General features: G+C 40.4%; 1 protein-coding gene across 3 annotated transcripts in view; it reads left to right on the forward strand.

Moving 5' to 3' along the window:
• The window catches only part of SATB2 (SATB homeobox 2), a 194186-nt gene extending 183984 nt beyond the window's left edge, over positions 1–10202 (forward strand). For all 3 annotated transcript variants that reach the window (XM_058710060.1, XM_058710050.1, XM_058710041.1), the window contains one exon: positions 7054–10202. In XM_058710060.1, coding sequence (XP_058566043.1) covers positions 7054–7515 — 462 coding nt within the window. In that variant the 3' untranslated portion in view covers positions 7516–10202. The remainder of the gene's footprint in view (positions 1–7053) is intronic.
• The last annotated feature ends 9141 nt before the right edge of the window (positions 10203–19343 follow it).

Below are 19343 nucleotides of genomic sequence, written 5' to 3' on the forward strand. Positions count from 1 at the left end.
AAAGAGTTTATTAGACTTTTAACTTCCTGTTTGTTCATATCCTATCCACAACTTATTCATCAACACATAATTGTTGGAGATAGGAGTATGTATTTAGAAAGCTTTGTAAATTAATACATGCAAACATGATAATATGATAGACATTCCATAAATACTTGATAAATCAACATTCTTTTTTTTTTTTTTACTCTTTTAACCCAGGGTGGATTGTCTTCAACATAGTTCCTTTTAGACATGATAAGCACCTCTGAAGAAGGTGCCTGAGGAAGGCAGCCATCAGGCAAATGTCAATTAACTATTCTCTTGAAGACAGAAGTACCAATGCATCCTTCTAGTTGTTTTATGATAGTGTTGCTATTTGTGATAGTCTGTTGAAAGTCCAGAAATATATTACAAGCTGAGGTTTCCTTACTTAGTATGTGACTATATGAACATTTCTCTTTTCTCTAGTAATAGTGGCAGTTTCAAGTTCTACTATATTTCTGGCTAAATCAGATTATGATTGCATTTCATTGTGAGGGCATCCCATCATCTTGAGGGTAGAATGCAGAGCCTTACGTGCTTTGGCCCTGGCCACCTGACAGTTGTCATTTCTCTCTAGCATAGGGCTTTTCAATACTACTTTCTGTGATGATGGAAATGTCCAATATGGTATTACACAATGCGGTAATCAAGCACGTGAAATGTGGCTAATGTGACTGAGGAACTGAGTCTTATTTTGTTCTGGTTTTAGTTTTAATTAATTAATGAAATGTAAATAGGCACATGTGGCTACTGGCTGCTGTACGAGGTGGTACAGCTCTAACATGCTGCCTTCCTTGACATTCTTCAGACACACCGAGTGTATTCCTCCCTACTGGCCTTTTGCTTGCTGTTGCCTTTGCCTGGAACGTTCTTCTGCATGGCTTGTTCCTCACTTCCTTCAGACCTCTGCTCACATGCTGCGTCTTTAAGGAGGCTTCCTTGAGTCACCATATCAAAAATGGCTTTTCCTCTCCCCAGTTCTCCTCTTTATGCATTACTTAATTTTTTGCCCATAGAATTTATTACTTCCTGATATTTTACTTCTGTTCTGTCGTCTCAAAGTCTAGAGACTTTGTTCAGTAGAAGGCAGGAGAGCACAATGTTTAAGGGCATGGGATTTAAAATCAGACAGATCTGTTTTAGAATATCAGTTCTGCCACTCACAAGCTATGTGGCCTCACGCAAATTAGGTATACTTGCTGAACTCCAGTTTTCTTATAAAATGGGGTGAAATACCTACCTGCAGGATTATTGTAAAATAAATAAACTTAACATCGATAGCATTTAGGCCAGTGTTTGGTTCGTGCACTTTATATGAGTTCTACTACTGCTACTCCTGCCACTACCACCACCATTATTATTGCAACCACTTAGACACTTCAGTGCTATGAACACTAATTGTCATATTGAAAAATCCACAAGAGAAACTGTGAACTAAAACCCTTTGGAGAAATTATCAGAAATGAATTCTTGACTAGAATGATTTCAGTTCAGTTGTGACGGAGAAAAATCTAAACCGAAATAGAGCTAGAATGAATGGTAAGGCTTCAGTTTGCAAAGGTCAAGAGTAAAGGGGTGGACGGCTGTCTCTACAGAAGGATGTATTCTGTTATTTAGGAAGATCACATGAAGAGAGATGGTGGATGTTACAAATAGAAACAATCAACTACTGGACCCATTTTGTAAAAGAGGAAAAAGGATAAGACTGGAAAGTTTGTGGACTTGGGCAGTTTTTTGTTTTTTGTTTTTGTTTTTGTTTTTTTTTAATATATATATAAATACTGGGAAGATACTCCATTAACCTTAACTTAAAGAAAAATCCCAGGAAACAATAATGTGGTTGTGTGAAGAACTCGTTAGAAAAGAACATAGATCTCTATTCAATTGGCAGGGCATTCTCCATCTTGGTTAAAGTAATTATAAATTTTGTGGTTTAAAAAAAAAAATCATCAGCCAGAAATAGATGCCTGAATTGTCAAATGAGCTGAGGATCAGGAGAACTTCTAGGTCCATCAAGCAGGAATCAGTGGCCTGGCCTCACACTCAAGTTACTAAGGGTACTTGCTTGAAACAGGAACCAGAGTTGATTCATCTAGTTAACCAACAAGGAATTTTGAGCATCGCTGAGAGCTTCAAACAGAAAAACTAAAATTCAGTTAAGCGGAAATTCAGAAACCTATCCTACGAAAAAGAAGCTAGAAGTGTTGACATTACTTACTTTAGATGTAAGAAAATGAATGGGATGCCTGGGTAGCTCAGTCGGTTGAGCAGCTGACTCTTGATTTTAGCTCAGGTCATAATCTCAGGGTTGTGGGATCAAGCCCCATGCCAGGCTCTGCCCTGGGCATGAAGTCTGCTTAAAATTCTCACTCTCTGCCCCTCACCCCCACTCATGCTCTCTCTCTCTAAAATAAATAAAATGGTGAAAAAATATAAGAAAATGAAGAAAAGTTCCTACCCCTGCTGTTTAGATGGGAGGTTTTTAAGAGAGGATTGTATTGATCTCCTTGTCTCAGAAAGACTGTCTTATAAGCATTAGGCTCTACTCTATTTTTGTCTAGAGTACTTAACACCACTGGAAGGAAGCACTGCATGACATTAATTCCTTGACTGTTGGGGCACATGGGTGGCTCAGTGGGTTGATCGTCCAACTTTGGCTCAGGTCATGATCTCGCAGTCTGTGAGTTCAAGCGCTGCGTCGGGCTCTGTGCTGACAGCTCAGAGCCTGGACCCCGCTTCAGATTCTGTCTCCCTCTCTCTGCCCTTCCCCCATTCATGCTCTCTCTTTCTGTCTCTCTCAAAAATGAATGAGTGTTAAAAAAAAATTCCTTAATTGTCATAATAATAAGCCCTTGCAATTGGTTAGTGCAGAAATCTATGCAGGTTTTTTTTTTTTTTTCTTTCTAAAAATTGTCTAGAGACAAACAACTTTCTGCTTGGAGTAATTAGAACATTTGGGGGAAATGAAGATAGTTAGGACACAACCTGGAGTATCTTTGTCTCAGGTCTTACACATACTGTGGTTGACAGAGAATTACAGCCAAAGAAAAGGGGCAGTGTGACTGAAAAACTTCACTCAGGCCCTTTTGGTAACTTGTGAGACAGTTTCACTTGAAAGCTTCTCACTTTGTCATTCTCTATTTTGACTGCTCTCTCCTTTTGTGCTTCAAGATGCTAGAAATGTCACTTAATCTTCATGTAAATATTGTCATGCCACCCAATTCATTATAGAATATTGTCTGACCTGAAATAAAACATTTCTCTTTATATATCATTTCTTTTTAAAAAAAGAATTTAATTTTGTATTTTTATTTTATTTTTGAGAGAGAGAGAGTGAGCAGTGGAGGGGTAGAGAGAAAGAGAGACAGGATCCAAAGTGGCATTGCCACTGTCCCTTGGACACGTGCTTTATCACGCTGACAGCTCCCTATGTGTATAATTTCCAATATAAAGGGTTTTCCTGAGATGCTGCATGTTTCCAGGTTATTCTTGATCCAAATAGCACCCTCAGGAGGAACTGTGTGCATTGAATAAACTGATCTGTGTAAAGTTCTTAGAACCGCCTGGCACATAGTAACATTCAGTAAGTGGTAGCTATTCTTGTTCCGCTATTTCATGTGTGGCTTCCCTACATGTGTGTGTTAGGACTGCTAGAGTCCGGGAAAGGGGAGGTGAAGCAGGCCTGTGGGTTGGACCCAGGAGAAGAACAAACCCTATCATGCAGAAAGATTATAGTAACTTCAAAGTATAGTTTTGGAAAATCTCTTTAAATCTAACCAGTGCAAAATGGAAAACCCCTAAAGAACCAATCTAATTATTTAACTAAATGGAACCATTATGCTGACTTTTACTACAGAAGGCAAGCATAATTTAGAAAATGGGGCATTTTAATTCTCTTTTGTTTTCCAATTAACACAATTGCTCTAATAGAGGGTACTCGTGCTTGAGTATATGTATGTTCTTTGAGTACATATTTCATATATAATTTCAGTGTCTATCTTTCTCTTTCTCACCAAAACCCCCAAAATCCTCACCTGTTGACATAGTGGTTCATTTATGACAATGGCCGGGCGGCCCAGATTATGACCTCAGAGCGAATATCTTCTGCCATCAAAGTGCCATGAACAGGCCCACAGCACGGCTCTATGTTCCCTTCCGGCTATAATTAGGATGTTGAAGTAACAGAGCTCTCATGTTTTTGCTGATGCCAGCTTACCACAGCAGACCACATGAGTTTACTCTTAGTTGAAAGTAGTAAAGAAAATGCCAAGAACATTCATTTTAATTGGCCAACATTATATGGACCTTTAGTGCCACTGTTTTATGGTCCTGTATTTTAGATTTCTTTCTGCCACCAGCCGTCAGCTTATTATGATGGATATTCTTATTTCCTTTTGATTATCCTTTTGATTATTATCTTGATTGTTACGTGATTACTAATTATTATTTGAAAAGTTTCATCCTCTTCTGCTTGTTGTTACCTTACTTAGGTAACAACTTCATGGGTCCTGATATTTATTAAATTCCACATAAAAGGCTGACATTGTCACATTGGTAAGAAGTTATTTTTTTCATCAGGTGGTCTCTGAGACTGAAATAGATGGCAGACATTTTTTCCCTTAAACTCTTGCTTTGCTATTGATATTTCTTAGCCCGAGAAGAAGAGAATGGGTCATATGAGGAGTGTGTGGTGGTCGTAAGAGGGGTGCTGGGGATGGTGGTACCACTGATTCTTTAATGTCACCAGACATGTGTCCTTGTGTGCTGATTGGATTGATTTCCCCCTGAATTCTGGAAAATGTTTAATTTGTTGCTTTAACATGAAAGAGACTGCATAAAATATGAGAGAATAGTAAAAGAGAAATGTGTGTGTTTTAAAATGGGAACTCACTATCCGTAAAGGCTTTGGGAGGACCCAGAAAGTTGTTGCTGATGTTATAATGTCCGAGCAGTGGCTAGGCTCCTGTCCAGGATCCAGTGATCCTCTCCCCTGTCCAAGGAGCCCATCTCACATGGGCCTATGATGGCAGCAGGAGCAAGTCGTTGGGACAGTCTCCTCTGCATAGCTTTCTTTCTTCGGTCAGATTGAAGTTCATTAAGTTAATATTAAAATGGGAAATTATGTCATGCAGAAAGATGATGTTGAAGATCAAGAATAAGCTTGCCTAACTAGTGTCAAATGGCAAAACTAAAGTGATTTAATAACGAGTTTGGTGTCCTTTATTCAAGGAAAACAATCCACAGGTTGGGGGAGTACGGTGCCTCACAAACAGCGGAACACTCTTCCTGAGGCATTCGGGCAAGATCAGCTTATATAGATCATTAGAAGTGGCAATACAAACAGAGCGTGATTGTCTGGGGTTGCATATCTGACTTTATTTAGAAAGGTCAAAGAACAAGAAAATAAATATAGAGTATTGGGTTTGGGGATTGGCCCACTGTACCATGTACTGTGCTTCTGGTCAAGTGGAGCATTTACGGGAACTGGGAAGTTCAGTCGGCTGATACAGCATCACAGGCAAGAGCATCTCTATCTGGGGGCTAGAAATTTATTTAAACATTAGAGTTTTTTGTTTTTATTTTATTTTATTTGTGTGTGTGTGTGTGTGTGTTTATTTTTGAGAAAGAGACAGAGTGTGAGTGGGGGGGAGGGGCAAAGAGAGAGGGAGACACAGAATCCAAAGCAGGCTCCTGGCTGCCGGCTGTCAGCACAGAGCCTGATGGGAGCCTTTAACTCAAGAGCCCTGAGATCATGACCTGAGCCTAAGTCAGAGGCTAACCTGACTGAGCCACCCAGCCATCCCTTTGTTTTTTGTTTTTAAATGAGTGGGAGATATGTAGAGATAAAGGAGAAATTTAAATTAATTACAACTAGAAAACCTTAACGTTAAGGATTAAAAAAACAAAATAGGGAGTGTGTGCAAACAGAATTTTAATAGTTTATAAAGTGATATTAAGAAGGCCCATCTATGAGAGTATAAAAGTCATTTAAAATTCTTAATTTAAGAAAAATGTTGTATCTTTAAATTAATTTGGACGTTTTTATATTTTAAAAAAATGTTTTTAAAAAAATTAATGTTTAAGGGTCAATATCAGGGCTCAAAGACAATAAACACAAGTTCTTTCTAATTTTAAGAAGTATTGATTTTTCTGGCCAAAATGTCAACTCTTCCTCTGTTATACTCTTGAGTAATCATGAGGCTGATGGTAATAATTGCTATCATTTATTGAATGTTTGCCCTGAGCTTGATGTGGACAGACTGTAGCCCATGGCCAAATCTGATCTGCCACCTGTTTTTGTAAATAAAGTTTTATTGGAACACAGCCATGCTAATTTGCTTGTATATTACTTATGGCTGCTTTCACACTACAAAGATAGAGTTGAGTCATTGCAACAGAGACTGTAAGGCCCTATAAAGTCTACAGTATTTACTATCTGGCCCTTTACTGAAAAAGTTTGTCAACCTCTGATTTAAGGTAAGCACTATTCTTTACATCCGTTTTGTTATTTAATTCTTACAACATCCCTAGGAAGTCAGTGTCCTACCCTTCTTTTATAGGTAATGAAATTGAGGCTTAAAGAGGTTATTCTCTTATACAGGGATATCCAACTAAGCGAAAGAGTCTGGACTTGAACCCATGAGGTCTGATTGGAGAGCCAGTACTTCTCACGGAGTCCAACTGCTTTGCCATTAGGCTTTAGAGAGGTGGCCTATCATGCTGGTTAACAGCAGGGAAGGCTCTGGAGCCAGATTGTTTGAAAGCAAATGACCTTGGGCAATAAATGACTTAACTTCCTTTGCGCCTCAGAATATACACGTTAGCAAACTATTTTTAACCTCTTGTTTTGTAAATGAGACTCTAAATCACCAGAAATTCTTTTACGTTTCCAAAAGACCTGAATTTCCAAATGACTATGTGACTCCAAAGGTAGATAGACAACACAATTTCAGAGGAATGATGGCTTTTGAAAGGTAAAATCCTGCGTCAAATGTTAATATATATATATTTTTTAATTTTCATTATCAGGTCCTTCATAGACAGCAGTCTCAGCCAGCCAAGGAGAGTTCCCCTCCCAGAGAAGAAGCTCCACCCCCACCTCCTCCGACTGAAGACAGTTGTGCCAAAAAGCCCCGGTCTCGCACAAAGATCTCCCTGGAAGCCCTGGGGATCCTCCAAAGCTTTATTCATGATGTGGGCCTGTACCCTGATCAGGAAGCTATCCACACGCTTTCTGCTCAGCTGGATCTCCCCAAACACACCATCATCAAGTTCTTCCAGAACCAGCGGTATCATGTGAAGCATCATGGGAAGCTCAAGGAACACCTGGGCTCCGCGGTGGACGTGGCTGAGTATAAGGACGAGGAGCTGCTGACAGAGTCCGAGGAGAACGACAGTGAGGAAGGCTCTGAGGAGATGTACAAAGTAGAGGCCGAGGAGGAAAATGCTGAAAAGAGCAAGGCCGCGCCTGCTGAAATCGACCAGAGATAATGTGAACTCCTACCAGGCAAAGCAATACATCGGTCCAAGGATTTTCTGTTTTAATTTCTTTAAAAACTTTTTTTTTTTTTGCTTTATTTTATTTTATTTTTGTCTGTTTTGTTTTTCTTACCTTTTTTGACATTTTTTGTTGCACAGGATACACCTATAGACTGAATAAGTTCAGTATTCCCGAATCAGACATCGCCTTGGCAAAGACACTAAAGTGTTACACTTTTACAATTGACTGGATCATAGTAATTATAATCACAGGAAACTCTGCCTTCATTATCCTTGCACTTACGGAAGAGACATCAGGCAAGTTCCAGGACGAAAAGACCTACGAAACAAATGAAGGAAGCTACAAGTGTGTGTGTATATGTATATGTATATATCTATATATTTACATATATATATTAAATTGCATGGGACAGAGAACTTTACAATCTGAAAGAATAGACTGTGAAATGAGTTCTTAAAGAAGAGACTTGTTTATGTATTAAAAAAAAAACCACTTCACAGTGAGTCGCTTTGGCTTTTTGATAAACTGCGGCCTGCTCTCAGGGTGGGGTGACTATTTTTGAATTCCTATTTATTTTCTGTGTTTGTCCCTGATTTTTTTTTTTTTTTTTTAATTCTATGGCTTCCTATCTGGCAGCTTGATGGGTAATTTTTGAGGTATGTATTTAAACAAAATAAATCAACACTGCCAAAAAGAAAGAAGAAAGGAAAGTGGAAAAAAAAATCAGGGCACCTTAAAATGATACAAGTCAAATTGCTCTTAAGACACAATGCACACTTAAAATGACTCGACGTGTTCCGTTATTCAACTTGTCATTACTGTAGTGAACAGATGCATTTCTGTGGAATTCCAAATGAATAAAACTGAAATTCAGTACAGAGAAAACTTGTCTTGATAAAATGACGTTTTGACGTTGGACGTATGGAATTCATAGTATGAGCCACATTTTATTGTGAAACTTATTTACCTGTTCGTGGCTTCAGATCTTAAAATGAATAAGCCTGCTCATTTAAAAGTTGTTTGTTGTTGCTGTTTTCTCTTTTTCTTTTTTCTCCTTTTTTTTTTTTTAATAGAAAATAGTTCAATGTAATGTTAAGTTAGAAAAGAAGTTGCCGCCCAGTTAAAGGGGTTCCCTCTCAAATAAACCTCCATCCTTCCATCTCCCAAAAGATGTTTCCTATTTCTGTTTCACTTTGGGCTTCCTCTTCTTCGTCCACATTCCATCCACCTGACCAAACTTCTAGAGTCCCTGCTCTCACATGCCTCATCCCTTCCCTGGTATGGCAGCCCTAATAAGAACCTTTCTTTGAATCATTGTGCAGCTCCAGGCAATAGAGTAAGCGAAGCGATTTCGGTGGAATCACCTACTCATCGTAAACGGAAACATTTTCTCAGTTACCGACATAGCAATTACCTTACGTAAAGCAGAACTAATGCCGACTGGCTGTTTAGTGGAATGAGCATTAAAGCTGCAACCTACTATAGCTCTCCAAACCTCCTGTAGCTTCCTGTCAGAAGCACCAGTAGCATTTCTTCCCACTTGTACTTAGAGTAATTGCAAGAGGTGACCTCACCTGCAGGACTGGCCTTGCAAACCTAACCCATGCTTCACCTTGGCCGCCAGACAGTCCCACACGGTTGGATTTTTTTGGAGTTCTGCTCTCATGCAACCTTGTCAAAGACCTCATGCAATATCACTTTGAAAGTTATTTTCTGTTTACTACACAGACATTGTAATATAACTGTTAATACTATTTATATATTTGAAAGGTATAAAAGGTAGGAGTTAAAAAAAAAACAAAACCTCTATGTGTAGATATTAACTCAGAACTTACAATATACAGGGAGAAGACATGTTGCAATACAAGCTAATTCTAGCTGCTCAGTAACCTCTGGAGTTTTTAAAGGGACATTTTCCTGTACTTTTTCAAATAACGATGTTGAAAAAATTATCTTGACACGAGCGTCACATACCTTTGCAAAAGGATGGTTGTTTGCAGTTAAGCCCCGGGCCCATCCTTCTGCTGCCGTAGTATGCTGCAGCTTTAATCCGAAAGTCCACGCTTGCTGCTTCCTGATCTCCGAGTTACTCTTTCCAAATTGTCTTCTTACACTGTTGCTGAAGGTCACTCTGTACATGTAATGGAAACTGATGTTGCCAAGCTCTTACAAGGTGGTTCATCTATCGATGGCATCCGCATTTGGTATCTTTTACACTTCAACCAAAAATTTGTTAGGTATTTTTCAATGCTAAGTCTTGCCTTTTATTTTTTAATTTCACTGCCAAGTTTGCAGTGATTCTAAGTGAATCTGTGGGCATTTTAGCCTGTGGTCTTGCCAGATCTTTGCGAATTACAATGCATATATGTCTATTTATTCAATATCTGTCATATAATATCTATTTGGAAGAAGAAACTTTCTCTTGTAGTGCCTCTTGACAAAGCACAATTTCCCGCCTTTTTTTTTTTTTTTTTTTTTTGTGAAATGAAAAAACAAATTGTGTTTTATTGCGGTATCAACAATGTGAATAAGGATTAACATATTGTAAATGTTCTTTTTTCCATGTAAATCAACTATCTTTGTTATCACTAAGTGATAATTAATTTTTAACTTATGTGCATTGTTAGGCTGTTAGAATTTTTTGGTTGTTAAAATAAAACGCATTCAATAAATATGACTTCGTTTGTCAAGTATTTTACTGGGCATTGCCTTCTTTCCCACTTAAACTTTCGTGTGGAGTGAGACCTGGTGAGTGTAAGAAAAATCTGCTCCCTTAGTTTAGAAATAAGGCAGCAGTACCCATAACTGCAGATGTTTGAGTCCTGTACGATGCATGGATTTAGCTGTACATGTGAATTTACGTACATGTCTGTGTGTTTATAAACGTATGTGTGCTCGCATTCTGAAGCTGGCCAAGGGGGAAAGCCGTGTATCCAAACGTTTTGCCGTATACAAACAAAACTCCAGTGTATAGAGATATATTTATGGGCTTGCTTCTTTATTTTTCTAGTGAATATTTTCTGTTTATAATTAAAAACCCACAAATGACTGCGTGTCAGGAAACTTTTGGAGCACATATGTCCATGGTTAATGGACATAATAAAAGTCTTTTATATTTAGAGCTGGGGTACCATAATGTGCGCAGAGAGGAATGCCGGAAGGATTGATATATCTGAGAAATGTGTGAAAATGATTTTTTAGAAAGTGCTTACAATGGAAAATATTGCTCAAAAGACTAAAGTTAATAAGGAAGGAGCAAGTGCTTAACTTCAGAACTGGCAAAGAGAAAGTCAATTAAAAAGTGATTTTGTTTTCTTTTGATATTGTAAATTGTCTTTTCTGTGTGTGTGTGTGTGTGTGTCTGCGTGTTTTGCATTTGGTTAACATACAGATGTAATTTTTCTTTCCTTTCTTCCTTAGTTTCATTTGCCATAATACTTTTTTATTCCATGATACTTAACAGCTCACAGGTCATGTAGATAGGTTTTACGGACAGATGCTGGATATTTGCAAAAAAGCAGACAGACCCAAAGCACAGAGTTCTGAAGGTTCGTAAAGAAAAATTGGAGGCTCAATACAAAGCAAAACACATTACTTATGCAAATGGGAGTGATTTCTGCATTTGGGATACAGACTTGAAAGCACGTGTGAGAGGATGTGACTTGAGGCACAAGTAGCTTCTGTGTGCATGAGGTTGTGTTTTTAGGGGTCAAGCTTCATCATAGGTGACAAACTCCAGAGAAAGAGGCTCTGCCCACACATGGATTGGTTTCTGCTAGAAGGCGGGCTCTGTGAGAGCAACTTCTGTTCCCAAGAAAGAGTAAGAGGTTTCTTGACTTAATGCGTCGTCGTATTATAGCACCTCAGAGCCATCACTTCATGGGTTGAGTTTTGTCTTTTTAAAATTTTCCTTAGAGGAGGTATTTTCCTTTACACTGTTACTCCCCTTTCTGTAAAGGTTTGAACCAAGACTTCAAAGTCCCTGCGTTTTTTTTTTTTCTACAGGGCCATGACGGCATAATCAGAGAGTAAATATTTATTGAAGATGTATTCTATGCCAGATAATTTTCTAGGAACTGAGGTGACAAGAGAACATATGTGACTTGATGTTCTCCCCTCATGAAGCTTATAACTTGTTGGAAAGGTTTAATATAAGTAAAATAGTCATACGGTGGTTGACTATTCAGAGATGTATTTGTTGAGTGAGCAGTACAAACCCGTGCTGTGAATTTGGAAAAGAAAATGATAACTGTGTGTGAGCTGGAATGGTCCTGAAAGGTGGATCACTTAGGAACGGCTGCATGTAACAGAAAAAAAATGACAAATATTGATACAGACAAGGTAAAAGTTTACCTGTTTCTTACAAGAAAGAAATTGCTGAAGTAAGCTGGCTTCATGAAGTTGTCAGGGACTCACACACTGCCAACTTCACTTTTCCTGGTGTTGCCATGTTTCTTCTTTCTCGTGGTCCAAAATGATTGCTAGAGCTCTCACCATCACACCCACCTTCCAGACACCAAGATGGAAGGAGGAGTAAAGAATGGCATACCGCCTTTCTGTTGTGGAGACTTCTTCAAGCCCTACACCTGAATGCAAGGGAGACTAGTAAAACTTTCTAGCTGTTCTATTAATGCCACAGAAAAGGAAGGAGAGATGGATATCGGGGTAGGCAGCTAACAGCCTCTTGCTGCAGAGGGTGTGAGGGAAGTTGTTGGGACATGATAGATAGCAGGAAGGTAAGTGAAACGGCCCATTTGCTCTGCTGTTACTCGCTGTACCTTGCAGGTCTTCCTCCTCACCACCCTGAGCTCTTTCCCTGGCCAAGTTGAAGGATGAACCCAAGCAAGCATCATTTCTTCCAGGAAACCCTTCTTGATCTGCCGCATCTGCTCTGCCAGTGTGGTTACAAATAATTTCTGTGTGTTCACAGAATTCCCAGGGTATCTCACCGTCACAGGACTGTCCCAGAACTTGCGGTTCACTGTGGTTGCGGTCCCGTGCTTGCTCAGCAGGAACGTAGGAAGTCTTTCTTTGCATTTGCCCACGCAGAGGACAGGGGTGGGCAGCTGGAGGTGACACAGGCCCTGTGGCGATAGGTGTGACGGTGTCTTCTCTGGAGGAGCATGTCCCCAGGACTGACCTCTTGAGTCAGAGACAGAAATGAAGACTGAAATGTGCAGTAAAGGGATGTTGACTTCGAATGCTGCCGATTCGGCGCTGTCAGGAAACAGCAGTGCCGGGATCGAAGGCCAGGTTTGCCTGCTTCCACAGCTTGCATTTTCTCCCTCATCTCACACCACCTCTCACTGCATGTCTTAGAATGTCCTAGAAAGGCTGGATGAACTGAACACCAATTTGTTGGCCAACATACTTTATATGACATGGCCTTTTCACTTCTCTTTACACACTTTTTCATAATCTTATCTGAGAATGACATTTCTGATGGAATTTTGTTCTGAAAGAAAGCTCTATTAAAAAAACAAAACAACAACAAAAAAAACCCACCATGCTCTGCTACTAAAACTGCCCCAGAAGAATCTAGAAGCAGCTTCTTCGGTAACACTTTGAAAGGCTTAAAGTGTTACCTTCACATATCGAGAAATAATTACAAAAATATCCCATTAACACTGTAATAAATAGTTCAGAGCAATGATTAATTAAAGAGGGAACTATAATTTATTCACTATCCATTAACAGGCATAATCCTATTTTAACATAAAACAGCAGAGACTAAAGGAATTCTGGGAGGCTCAGTGACAGCTTTGGAATGAGCAGTCCCAGGGACCCTCCCTCAGCTTAAGAAAGACGTAAGGGGAAAATTCTTTATAATTTATCCTGTCTCCAGTTGATTGTGAGGGGGCAGTGAACTATCCTAGTACCTATTGTCACCGGTTTTGCAGCTTATTTTTCAGACCCACAGTTTCCTCTGTGGGGAATGGAGCTGATCATTCGTGTATCTCAGAATTGTTATTATTAAATAGGTAGAAGCATCTACAACAACGTCTTCCTTTCTTTCCTCCACTCTTCTAAGAGAGAAAGAGAGAAGCAGGATACTATAAAATGCTATAAAGGGCTTGTTAAAACCAATTCAGATGAGTTCGAAAGTGGGATCCACTCTGATATTTTCAAAAGTCCTTGTTACCCCATCTCAAGCTTTTGTGCCTAAAGGCTACTGTGCGACAGCTTTGTCTCTCATTTCTCCCTCCATTCTCATTTATTGGAGCCTCTTCCCTTTCCGCCTCCCTTCCCCTCTCCTTTCTGTCAAGAGCTAGAATATGGTTTTCTTTCTTAAGGAGAAACTGAATGTGATGCGTCAGTAGCCTTCTGAAACCTTCAGAATTAGATAGATGTCGAAGTACGGACGGCACCCAGCTCTGGTTTTCCTCCTGCTACTTTCCTGCTTGTTTCAGTGTGTTTGGCTGATTCTCTCTTTTCTGTCCAGTGCCTCAATGGCCAGGGTACTGCGGGGTTCCTTTCTGGTCCTCCTTTTCCTGGATCTACACTCTTTCCTCGTTCACCGTCTTGATACTTAGGGTACCCGTATGCCGACAATACCCAGTGTGTCTCTGCAGCCTAGACCTTTTCCAGATCTCCAAATTGTTAGGTTCTATTGCCCACTCATCACTGCCACTTGGATGGCACACTTCACACAGCTCAAAATGACCTCCTTCTCTTCCCAAATGTGCCCCACCCAGCTGATGGCAGCTGCAAGCTGCCTGTTGCTCAGATCAAAACTTTGGAATTCTTCTTTATCCTGTTTCTTTAACACCCGACATTCAATCTGGCAGCAAAGTTCCTGGGAGGGTCTGCCTTCAAAGTATATTCACAATCTTACAACCTTTCAGCTTCGGTACTGCTCCAAGCTTGGTTGGAGCCATCATCCTCTTACCTGATCTGACCCTCCCTGACCTCCTTCCCTTCCACTCTCCCCCTGCTTCGGGCTCCAGTCACATGAACCTCCTCGCTGCCTGAAATACGCAGGCTGACTCTCTCCCTCGCTTTTCCACTTCTCTGCTAAAGCTGAGAGCTCCTCCCCTGGATAGCCATGTCTCGCTCCTCCATTCCCGGCTGTCTGCTCACGAGTCACCTGTTCAGTGAGGAGTACTCCGACTCCCTTATTTCAAATTCTGGGGTGCCTGGGTGGTTAAGTGTCTGACTCTTGATTTCGGCTCAGGCCATGATCCCAGGGTCGTGGGTCTGAGCCCTGTGTTGGGTCCACGCTAAGGGTGGAGCCTGCTAAAGTTTCTCTCTCCGCTCCTCCCCCATTTGTGCACACACTTTCTTTCAAAATAAATAAATAAATAAATTTTTAATAAAATTTAAAAATAATGGGGTGCCTGGGTGGCTCAGTCAGTTAGGCTAAGTGTCCGACTTCGGCTCAGGTCATGATCTCACGGTTCATGTGTTCAAGCCCCGCATCGGGCTCCGTGCTGACAGCTCAGAACCTGGAGTCTGCTTCCGATTCTGTGAATCCCTCTTTCTCTCTGTTCTTTCCCCATTTGCACTCTGTCTCTCTCTTGTGCTCTCAAAAATAAATAAACATTAAAAAAATTTTTTAAAGAAATAAAAAAAGAATAATAAAATTGCAAACCGCCCCCACCTCTGCTTCTGGGTCCCTTTTATCTTATCATACTTTACTTTTTTCATAGCTTGTAACGTAATCTATAATTTACTTATTTTCCATGTTTTTGTCAGTTGTTTCACTCCAATGAAAATACCAGGAGGACACAGAGCCTGTTTTTTTTTTTTTTTAACCAATAAATGTTTAAGTGGGGTACATTTCATAGTTTTTATCTAGTTGGATTTTTCAATTTTGAACTTAAGCGGGGATTAAGGATTTAAATTACTCTATAGAGATAAACTTCGTCTGAATATTTCTTTTTTTTTTTTAATTTTTTTTTAACGTTTTATTTATTTTTGAGACAGAGACAGAGCATGAACGGGGGAGGGGCAGAGAGAGAGGGAGACACAGAATCGGAAGCAGGCTCCAGGCTCCCAGCCATCAGCCCAGAGCCCGTCGCGGGGCTCGAACTCACGGACTGTGAGATCGTGACCTGAGCTGAAGTTGGATGCTTAACCGACTGAGCCACCCAGGCGCCCCTTTCTGAATATTTCTTTAATGCATTACCAGGGTACTTGACACCTCAGGAAGCTCTAAGGCTGACATTTGTAAGCCTACATCCGGGTACTTCATTTGGGTCTGTGATTCTCTGCTTTCTTGGAAGATAGAATCACTGTAGCACAGATTTTGCTGTCTAGCACATCCTCTTATTCAAACAGAAATCCTTTCTCACGTTGGAGGCCTCGTTGGCCCGAGGCCACGCAGCATTGTCCCTCCCTGGTTAGGAGCTAAGGCCTTTGGGAATCAGCCCATTCCACCTTTGCTCAGCCCTTCTGTCCCTGAGCTCTCATTGGTGCCATCCAAGACTGCATTTGCTCTCCTAGTAATCACCTCACATATTTGAGGTCATGGTGGAGCAAAATCCCGTAAGTTCTTAGGTTTCTTGTATTAATCATGTGATGTGACTATCCAGGAAGCTGATGTCATTCAAACCATATGAATACAGCTTAGATCAAGGGAAGTGATCATCCTACCCTCTTCAAACTAATCAGGCCACATTACAACATTATCTCAGTTCTAGATAATGTGTTTTGGAAAAAAAAATATTGGTAAATAGATGTATATTCAGAAGACAGAAGGTAACCATGATGGTAAAGGGCCTTGAAAGCTTATTTTCCATTAATTTATTCTTCCTATTCATCAACCAACAAACCAAATTTATGAAATGTCTATTATATTGAAGTCACTGTCAGGGGAACAAAGTTAGGATCTTTAGTTGACAACAACAGAAATAATTCAAGCTACTTAAGCAGAAAAAGGAATTTACTAGAAGACCTTAACAGTGCTCAGAGAATTCCAGGGAGAGTCAGAAAATCAGGGTTAGAAGTTAGAGTCAATGTTCCAGACTTCTCTAGTGGAGACCACACTGCTTCCCCATGGGACACAGATGTTAAGACTTGGTCCCCTGATCCTGAGCATGGATGCTACCTGTGGAGGCTCTGTGCCTCCTGCCTCTGAAGGCTGGATGACTCTACCATTTCCCTTGACAGAATGGAATCCACATGGCACGCTTTTTGTTATTGTGCTCCCTTCCAAATCAAAGTGTCATGCAGGTGTAACTGATTGAAGGCGTCTAAGTCACGTGCAGGGAGGATTGGGAATGTGAATGTCTGTCTTCTATCTTGGGGAACTATAGATTCATAGGTGGGAACTTCGCCAAATGTAGGAGACATAGTCAGAAGTACTCCAGGCTGAAAAGCATGCCAAATGGGACTGCTAGACTATGAGCTCTTTGAGGAAAGAATACTGTGTCTTATTCAAACAACATGGTGTTTGGTTTGAAATCAGAAAGATCTGTTGTGAATCCCGACTACTCCACTTCTTAGCTTTCTATGACTTTGGGCTATTATTTAATCTGAATCTCAGTTTTCACATCAATAAAAAGAGGAAAATAATACTTACTTTGCGGTATTTTTGTGTATGAGAATCAAAGTTAAGCATCTAAAGCATAGTGTCTTCCTGTAAATGATGAGTTTCTCTCAATATCTTTGTATTAATATTACCAAGGATGGTGCCTGGTATAGTGGTCAATTTTGTAAAATGTGGGAATGTTTATGGAAGTCATGGTTTTTGCCTTCAAGAAAAATGTCAGTGGGTAGGTAACATGTAAACCTCAAAATACTAAAACCCAAGGAGGAACAACTTACTTATTCTACTGTGGATGGGAAGGTCAGTGTCCCCCAAGGTGCTGATGTTTGCTTTTATTAGTGGAAACCAGGAGTGGCTTCAAATTATATTCAGTCCTGATATTTTATTACTGTAAAATATGACTGAGTGTGAACTTGGTCAAGGGTAAAATCACATCCATCGATCAGTCTTCTTCCTTTTTCTGTATTCAGTTGGATATTACTAAATATTTCCCAATTGCAGGCCAGCTCATTAGAGTATCTGGGAACACATTTTATAAATAATTCCATAGTGGGCAAACATCGAGTTTGGGTACTTGAACATCAGAAGGATCATCAAAAAATAAGAGAACTTTCTCTAGATCAAAGACACTGCTTTGAAAGCCTCCAGACTCAAACAATGGAACAATGGGGTTTCAACCAATTATGGGTCAAAATACTTGCATGTAATCAAAGTTGCTGCAGGTGGTCTTGAGGCCCAGTTCTGGTGCCAGTGAGGAGGCCTATTGCATTGGGAAGTGGGAAAACTCTGCGATTTTCAACATCAGCATAGAACAGGAAGACTTATGTCAAGCCTTCATCAAGTATGCCTCTCAACTATCTGCTACTTTGGAAAATGCTATTTTGGGAAGACAGTCCATGGTGGCATCACCAGACATTAGGACTTTGTGGACCAGTAATGACCCAATGCCCCAAGATGTAGGGACCAATAGAGAGCTGTCAAGTTCATATTGGCAAATGAAATATTCAACAAACAATATTAAATATAAAATGACCAACATTCTGGTCAATGCTGCTGTACCAACATTATATCAGAGGAAAGAATTTTAACCCCTATCAAATTTGGAGAGGCATAATCTGAGAATAAAGTATAAGGAAAGTTAACCAATTTGCACTGAAATGTATATGTCTCGGTCTTCTTTTTCTTCTTTCTCTGGGGGAACAGCGAAAACTCTATCACAGCCCAGAATTTGACTGCAGGTGACCTTTGAGAACTGCTGGTCTGAGGAATACACTGGGTATTTACTTCCCCAGATACCCTTTTGATTAAGACAGGCACTAGAAGATCCATACTTAAACCAAACTGAGCTCAGCCTACTAAGAATGAACTCAACTGTGCTTTGCTGGTATCAAGATTTGTTACAAGAAACCACTGCCACGTGGACCGTGCCATTTCTTTTGCTGTGAAACTAATGATGCAGCTGTTGCCTGTAATGTCTGTCCCTGGCAACCAAGTGAAATTCCACTTGAGAAATTTCCTTTAGAGTTGCAAGTGAAAAAAGTTGTTGTCCCTCCAGTGGAATGGGTACGTTATATTCTTTTGCTGATAATGAGCACAACTGAACTTTTTGAGTTGCCTTTTTTGCCCTAGCTACTAGGAAGCTCGGAGTGAACTCTAACGTTACTCGTAGCTACTGAATTAACCCTCTACCTCTAAATAGGAAGCAGGTGACACCTGAAATTACCCGGCAGCCTGAACTTAGAGAGGACAGAGCTTTTAGTAGCAAGTTATTTAAAAACCAATGAAATGTCTTCACACAGGTAGATCCATCCTTCTGGAGTGACCAAAGAAATCCCTGAGTTCATATTCGGGACTGCCTCATAATGATTATGCGGGTTGTTCACAGCACAGGCGTGCTGTATATCCAGGTAAGGAGGCAGGTGGAGGCTCCACAAACCGTGTGCTCTGTTATGTGGTCTGCTTCCATCCAGAGACAGAGGCCCTTCTTTCTAATTAGCACCAAGGTGTAGAATGGGCCGTGAAGGCTTCTGCCCACACTCACGCACAAATCCATTCACACGTGGGGGTCCACTTTTATCCTCTGATGTTGGAATCCCACACCTAGAGATCTTGTGATTTGTGAGCAGGGAGCTTTCTCAGGCTGCCTTGGGCTTTGCGTGGGCGTGAGGCCAAGCTACATCTCTGCGTCAGTGGACTCTGTGCTACGACAGAGCTTTGCCTCAGTAGAACCTCCACCTTTTTTTTCTGCCTCTAAGCTTTAGTAGAGAGGCCAAGAAACAAGAGAGCTACCAAAAGCAACAAAAAATTGTTAGTCAGAACTTTTGACTG

Source organism: Neofelis nebulosa, chromosome 2 (assembly GCF_028018385.1).
Source record: "Neofelis nebulosa isolate mNeoNeb1 chromosome 2, mNeoNeb1.pri, whole genome shotgun sequence".
In the NCBI taxonomy this organism is placed as follows: domain Eukaryota; kingdom Metazoa; phylum Chordata; class Mammalia; order Carnivora; family Felidae; genus Neofelis; species Neofelis nebulosa.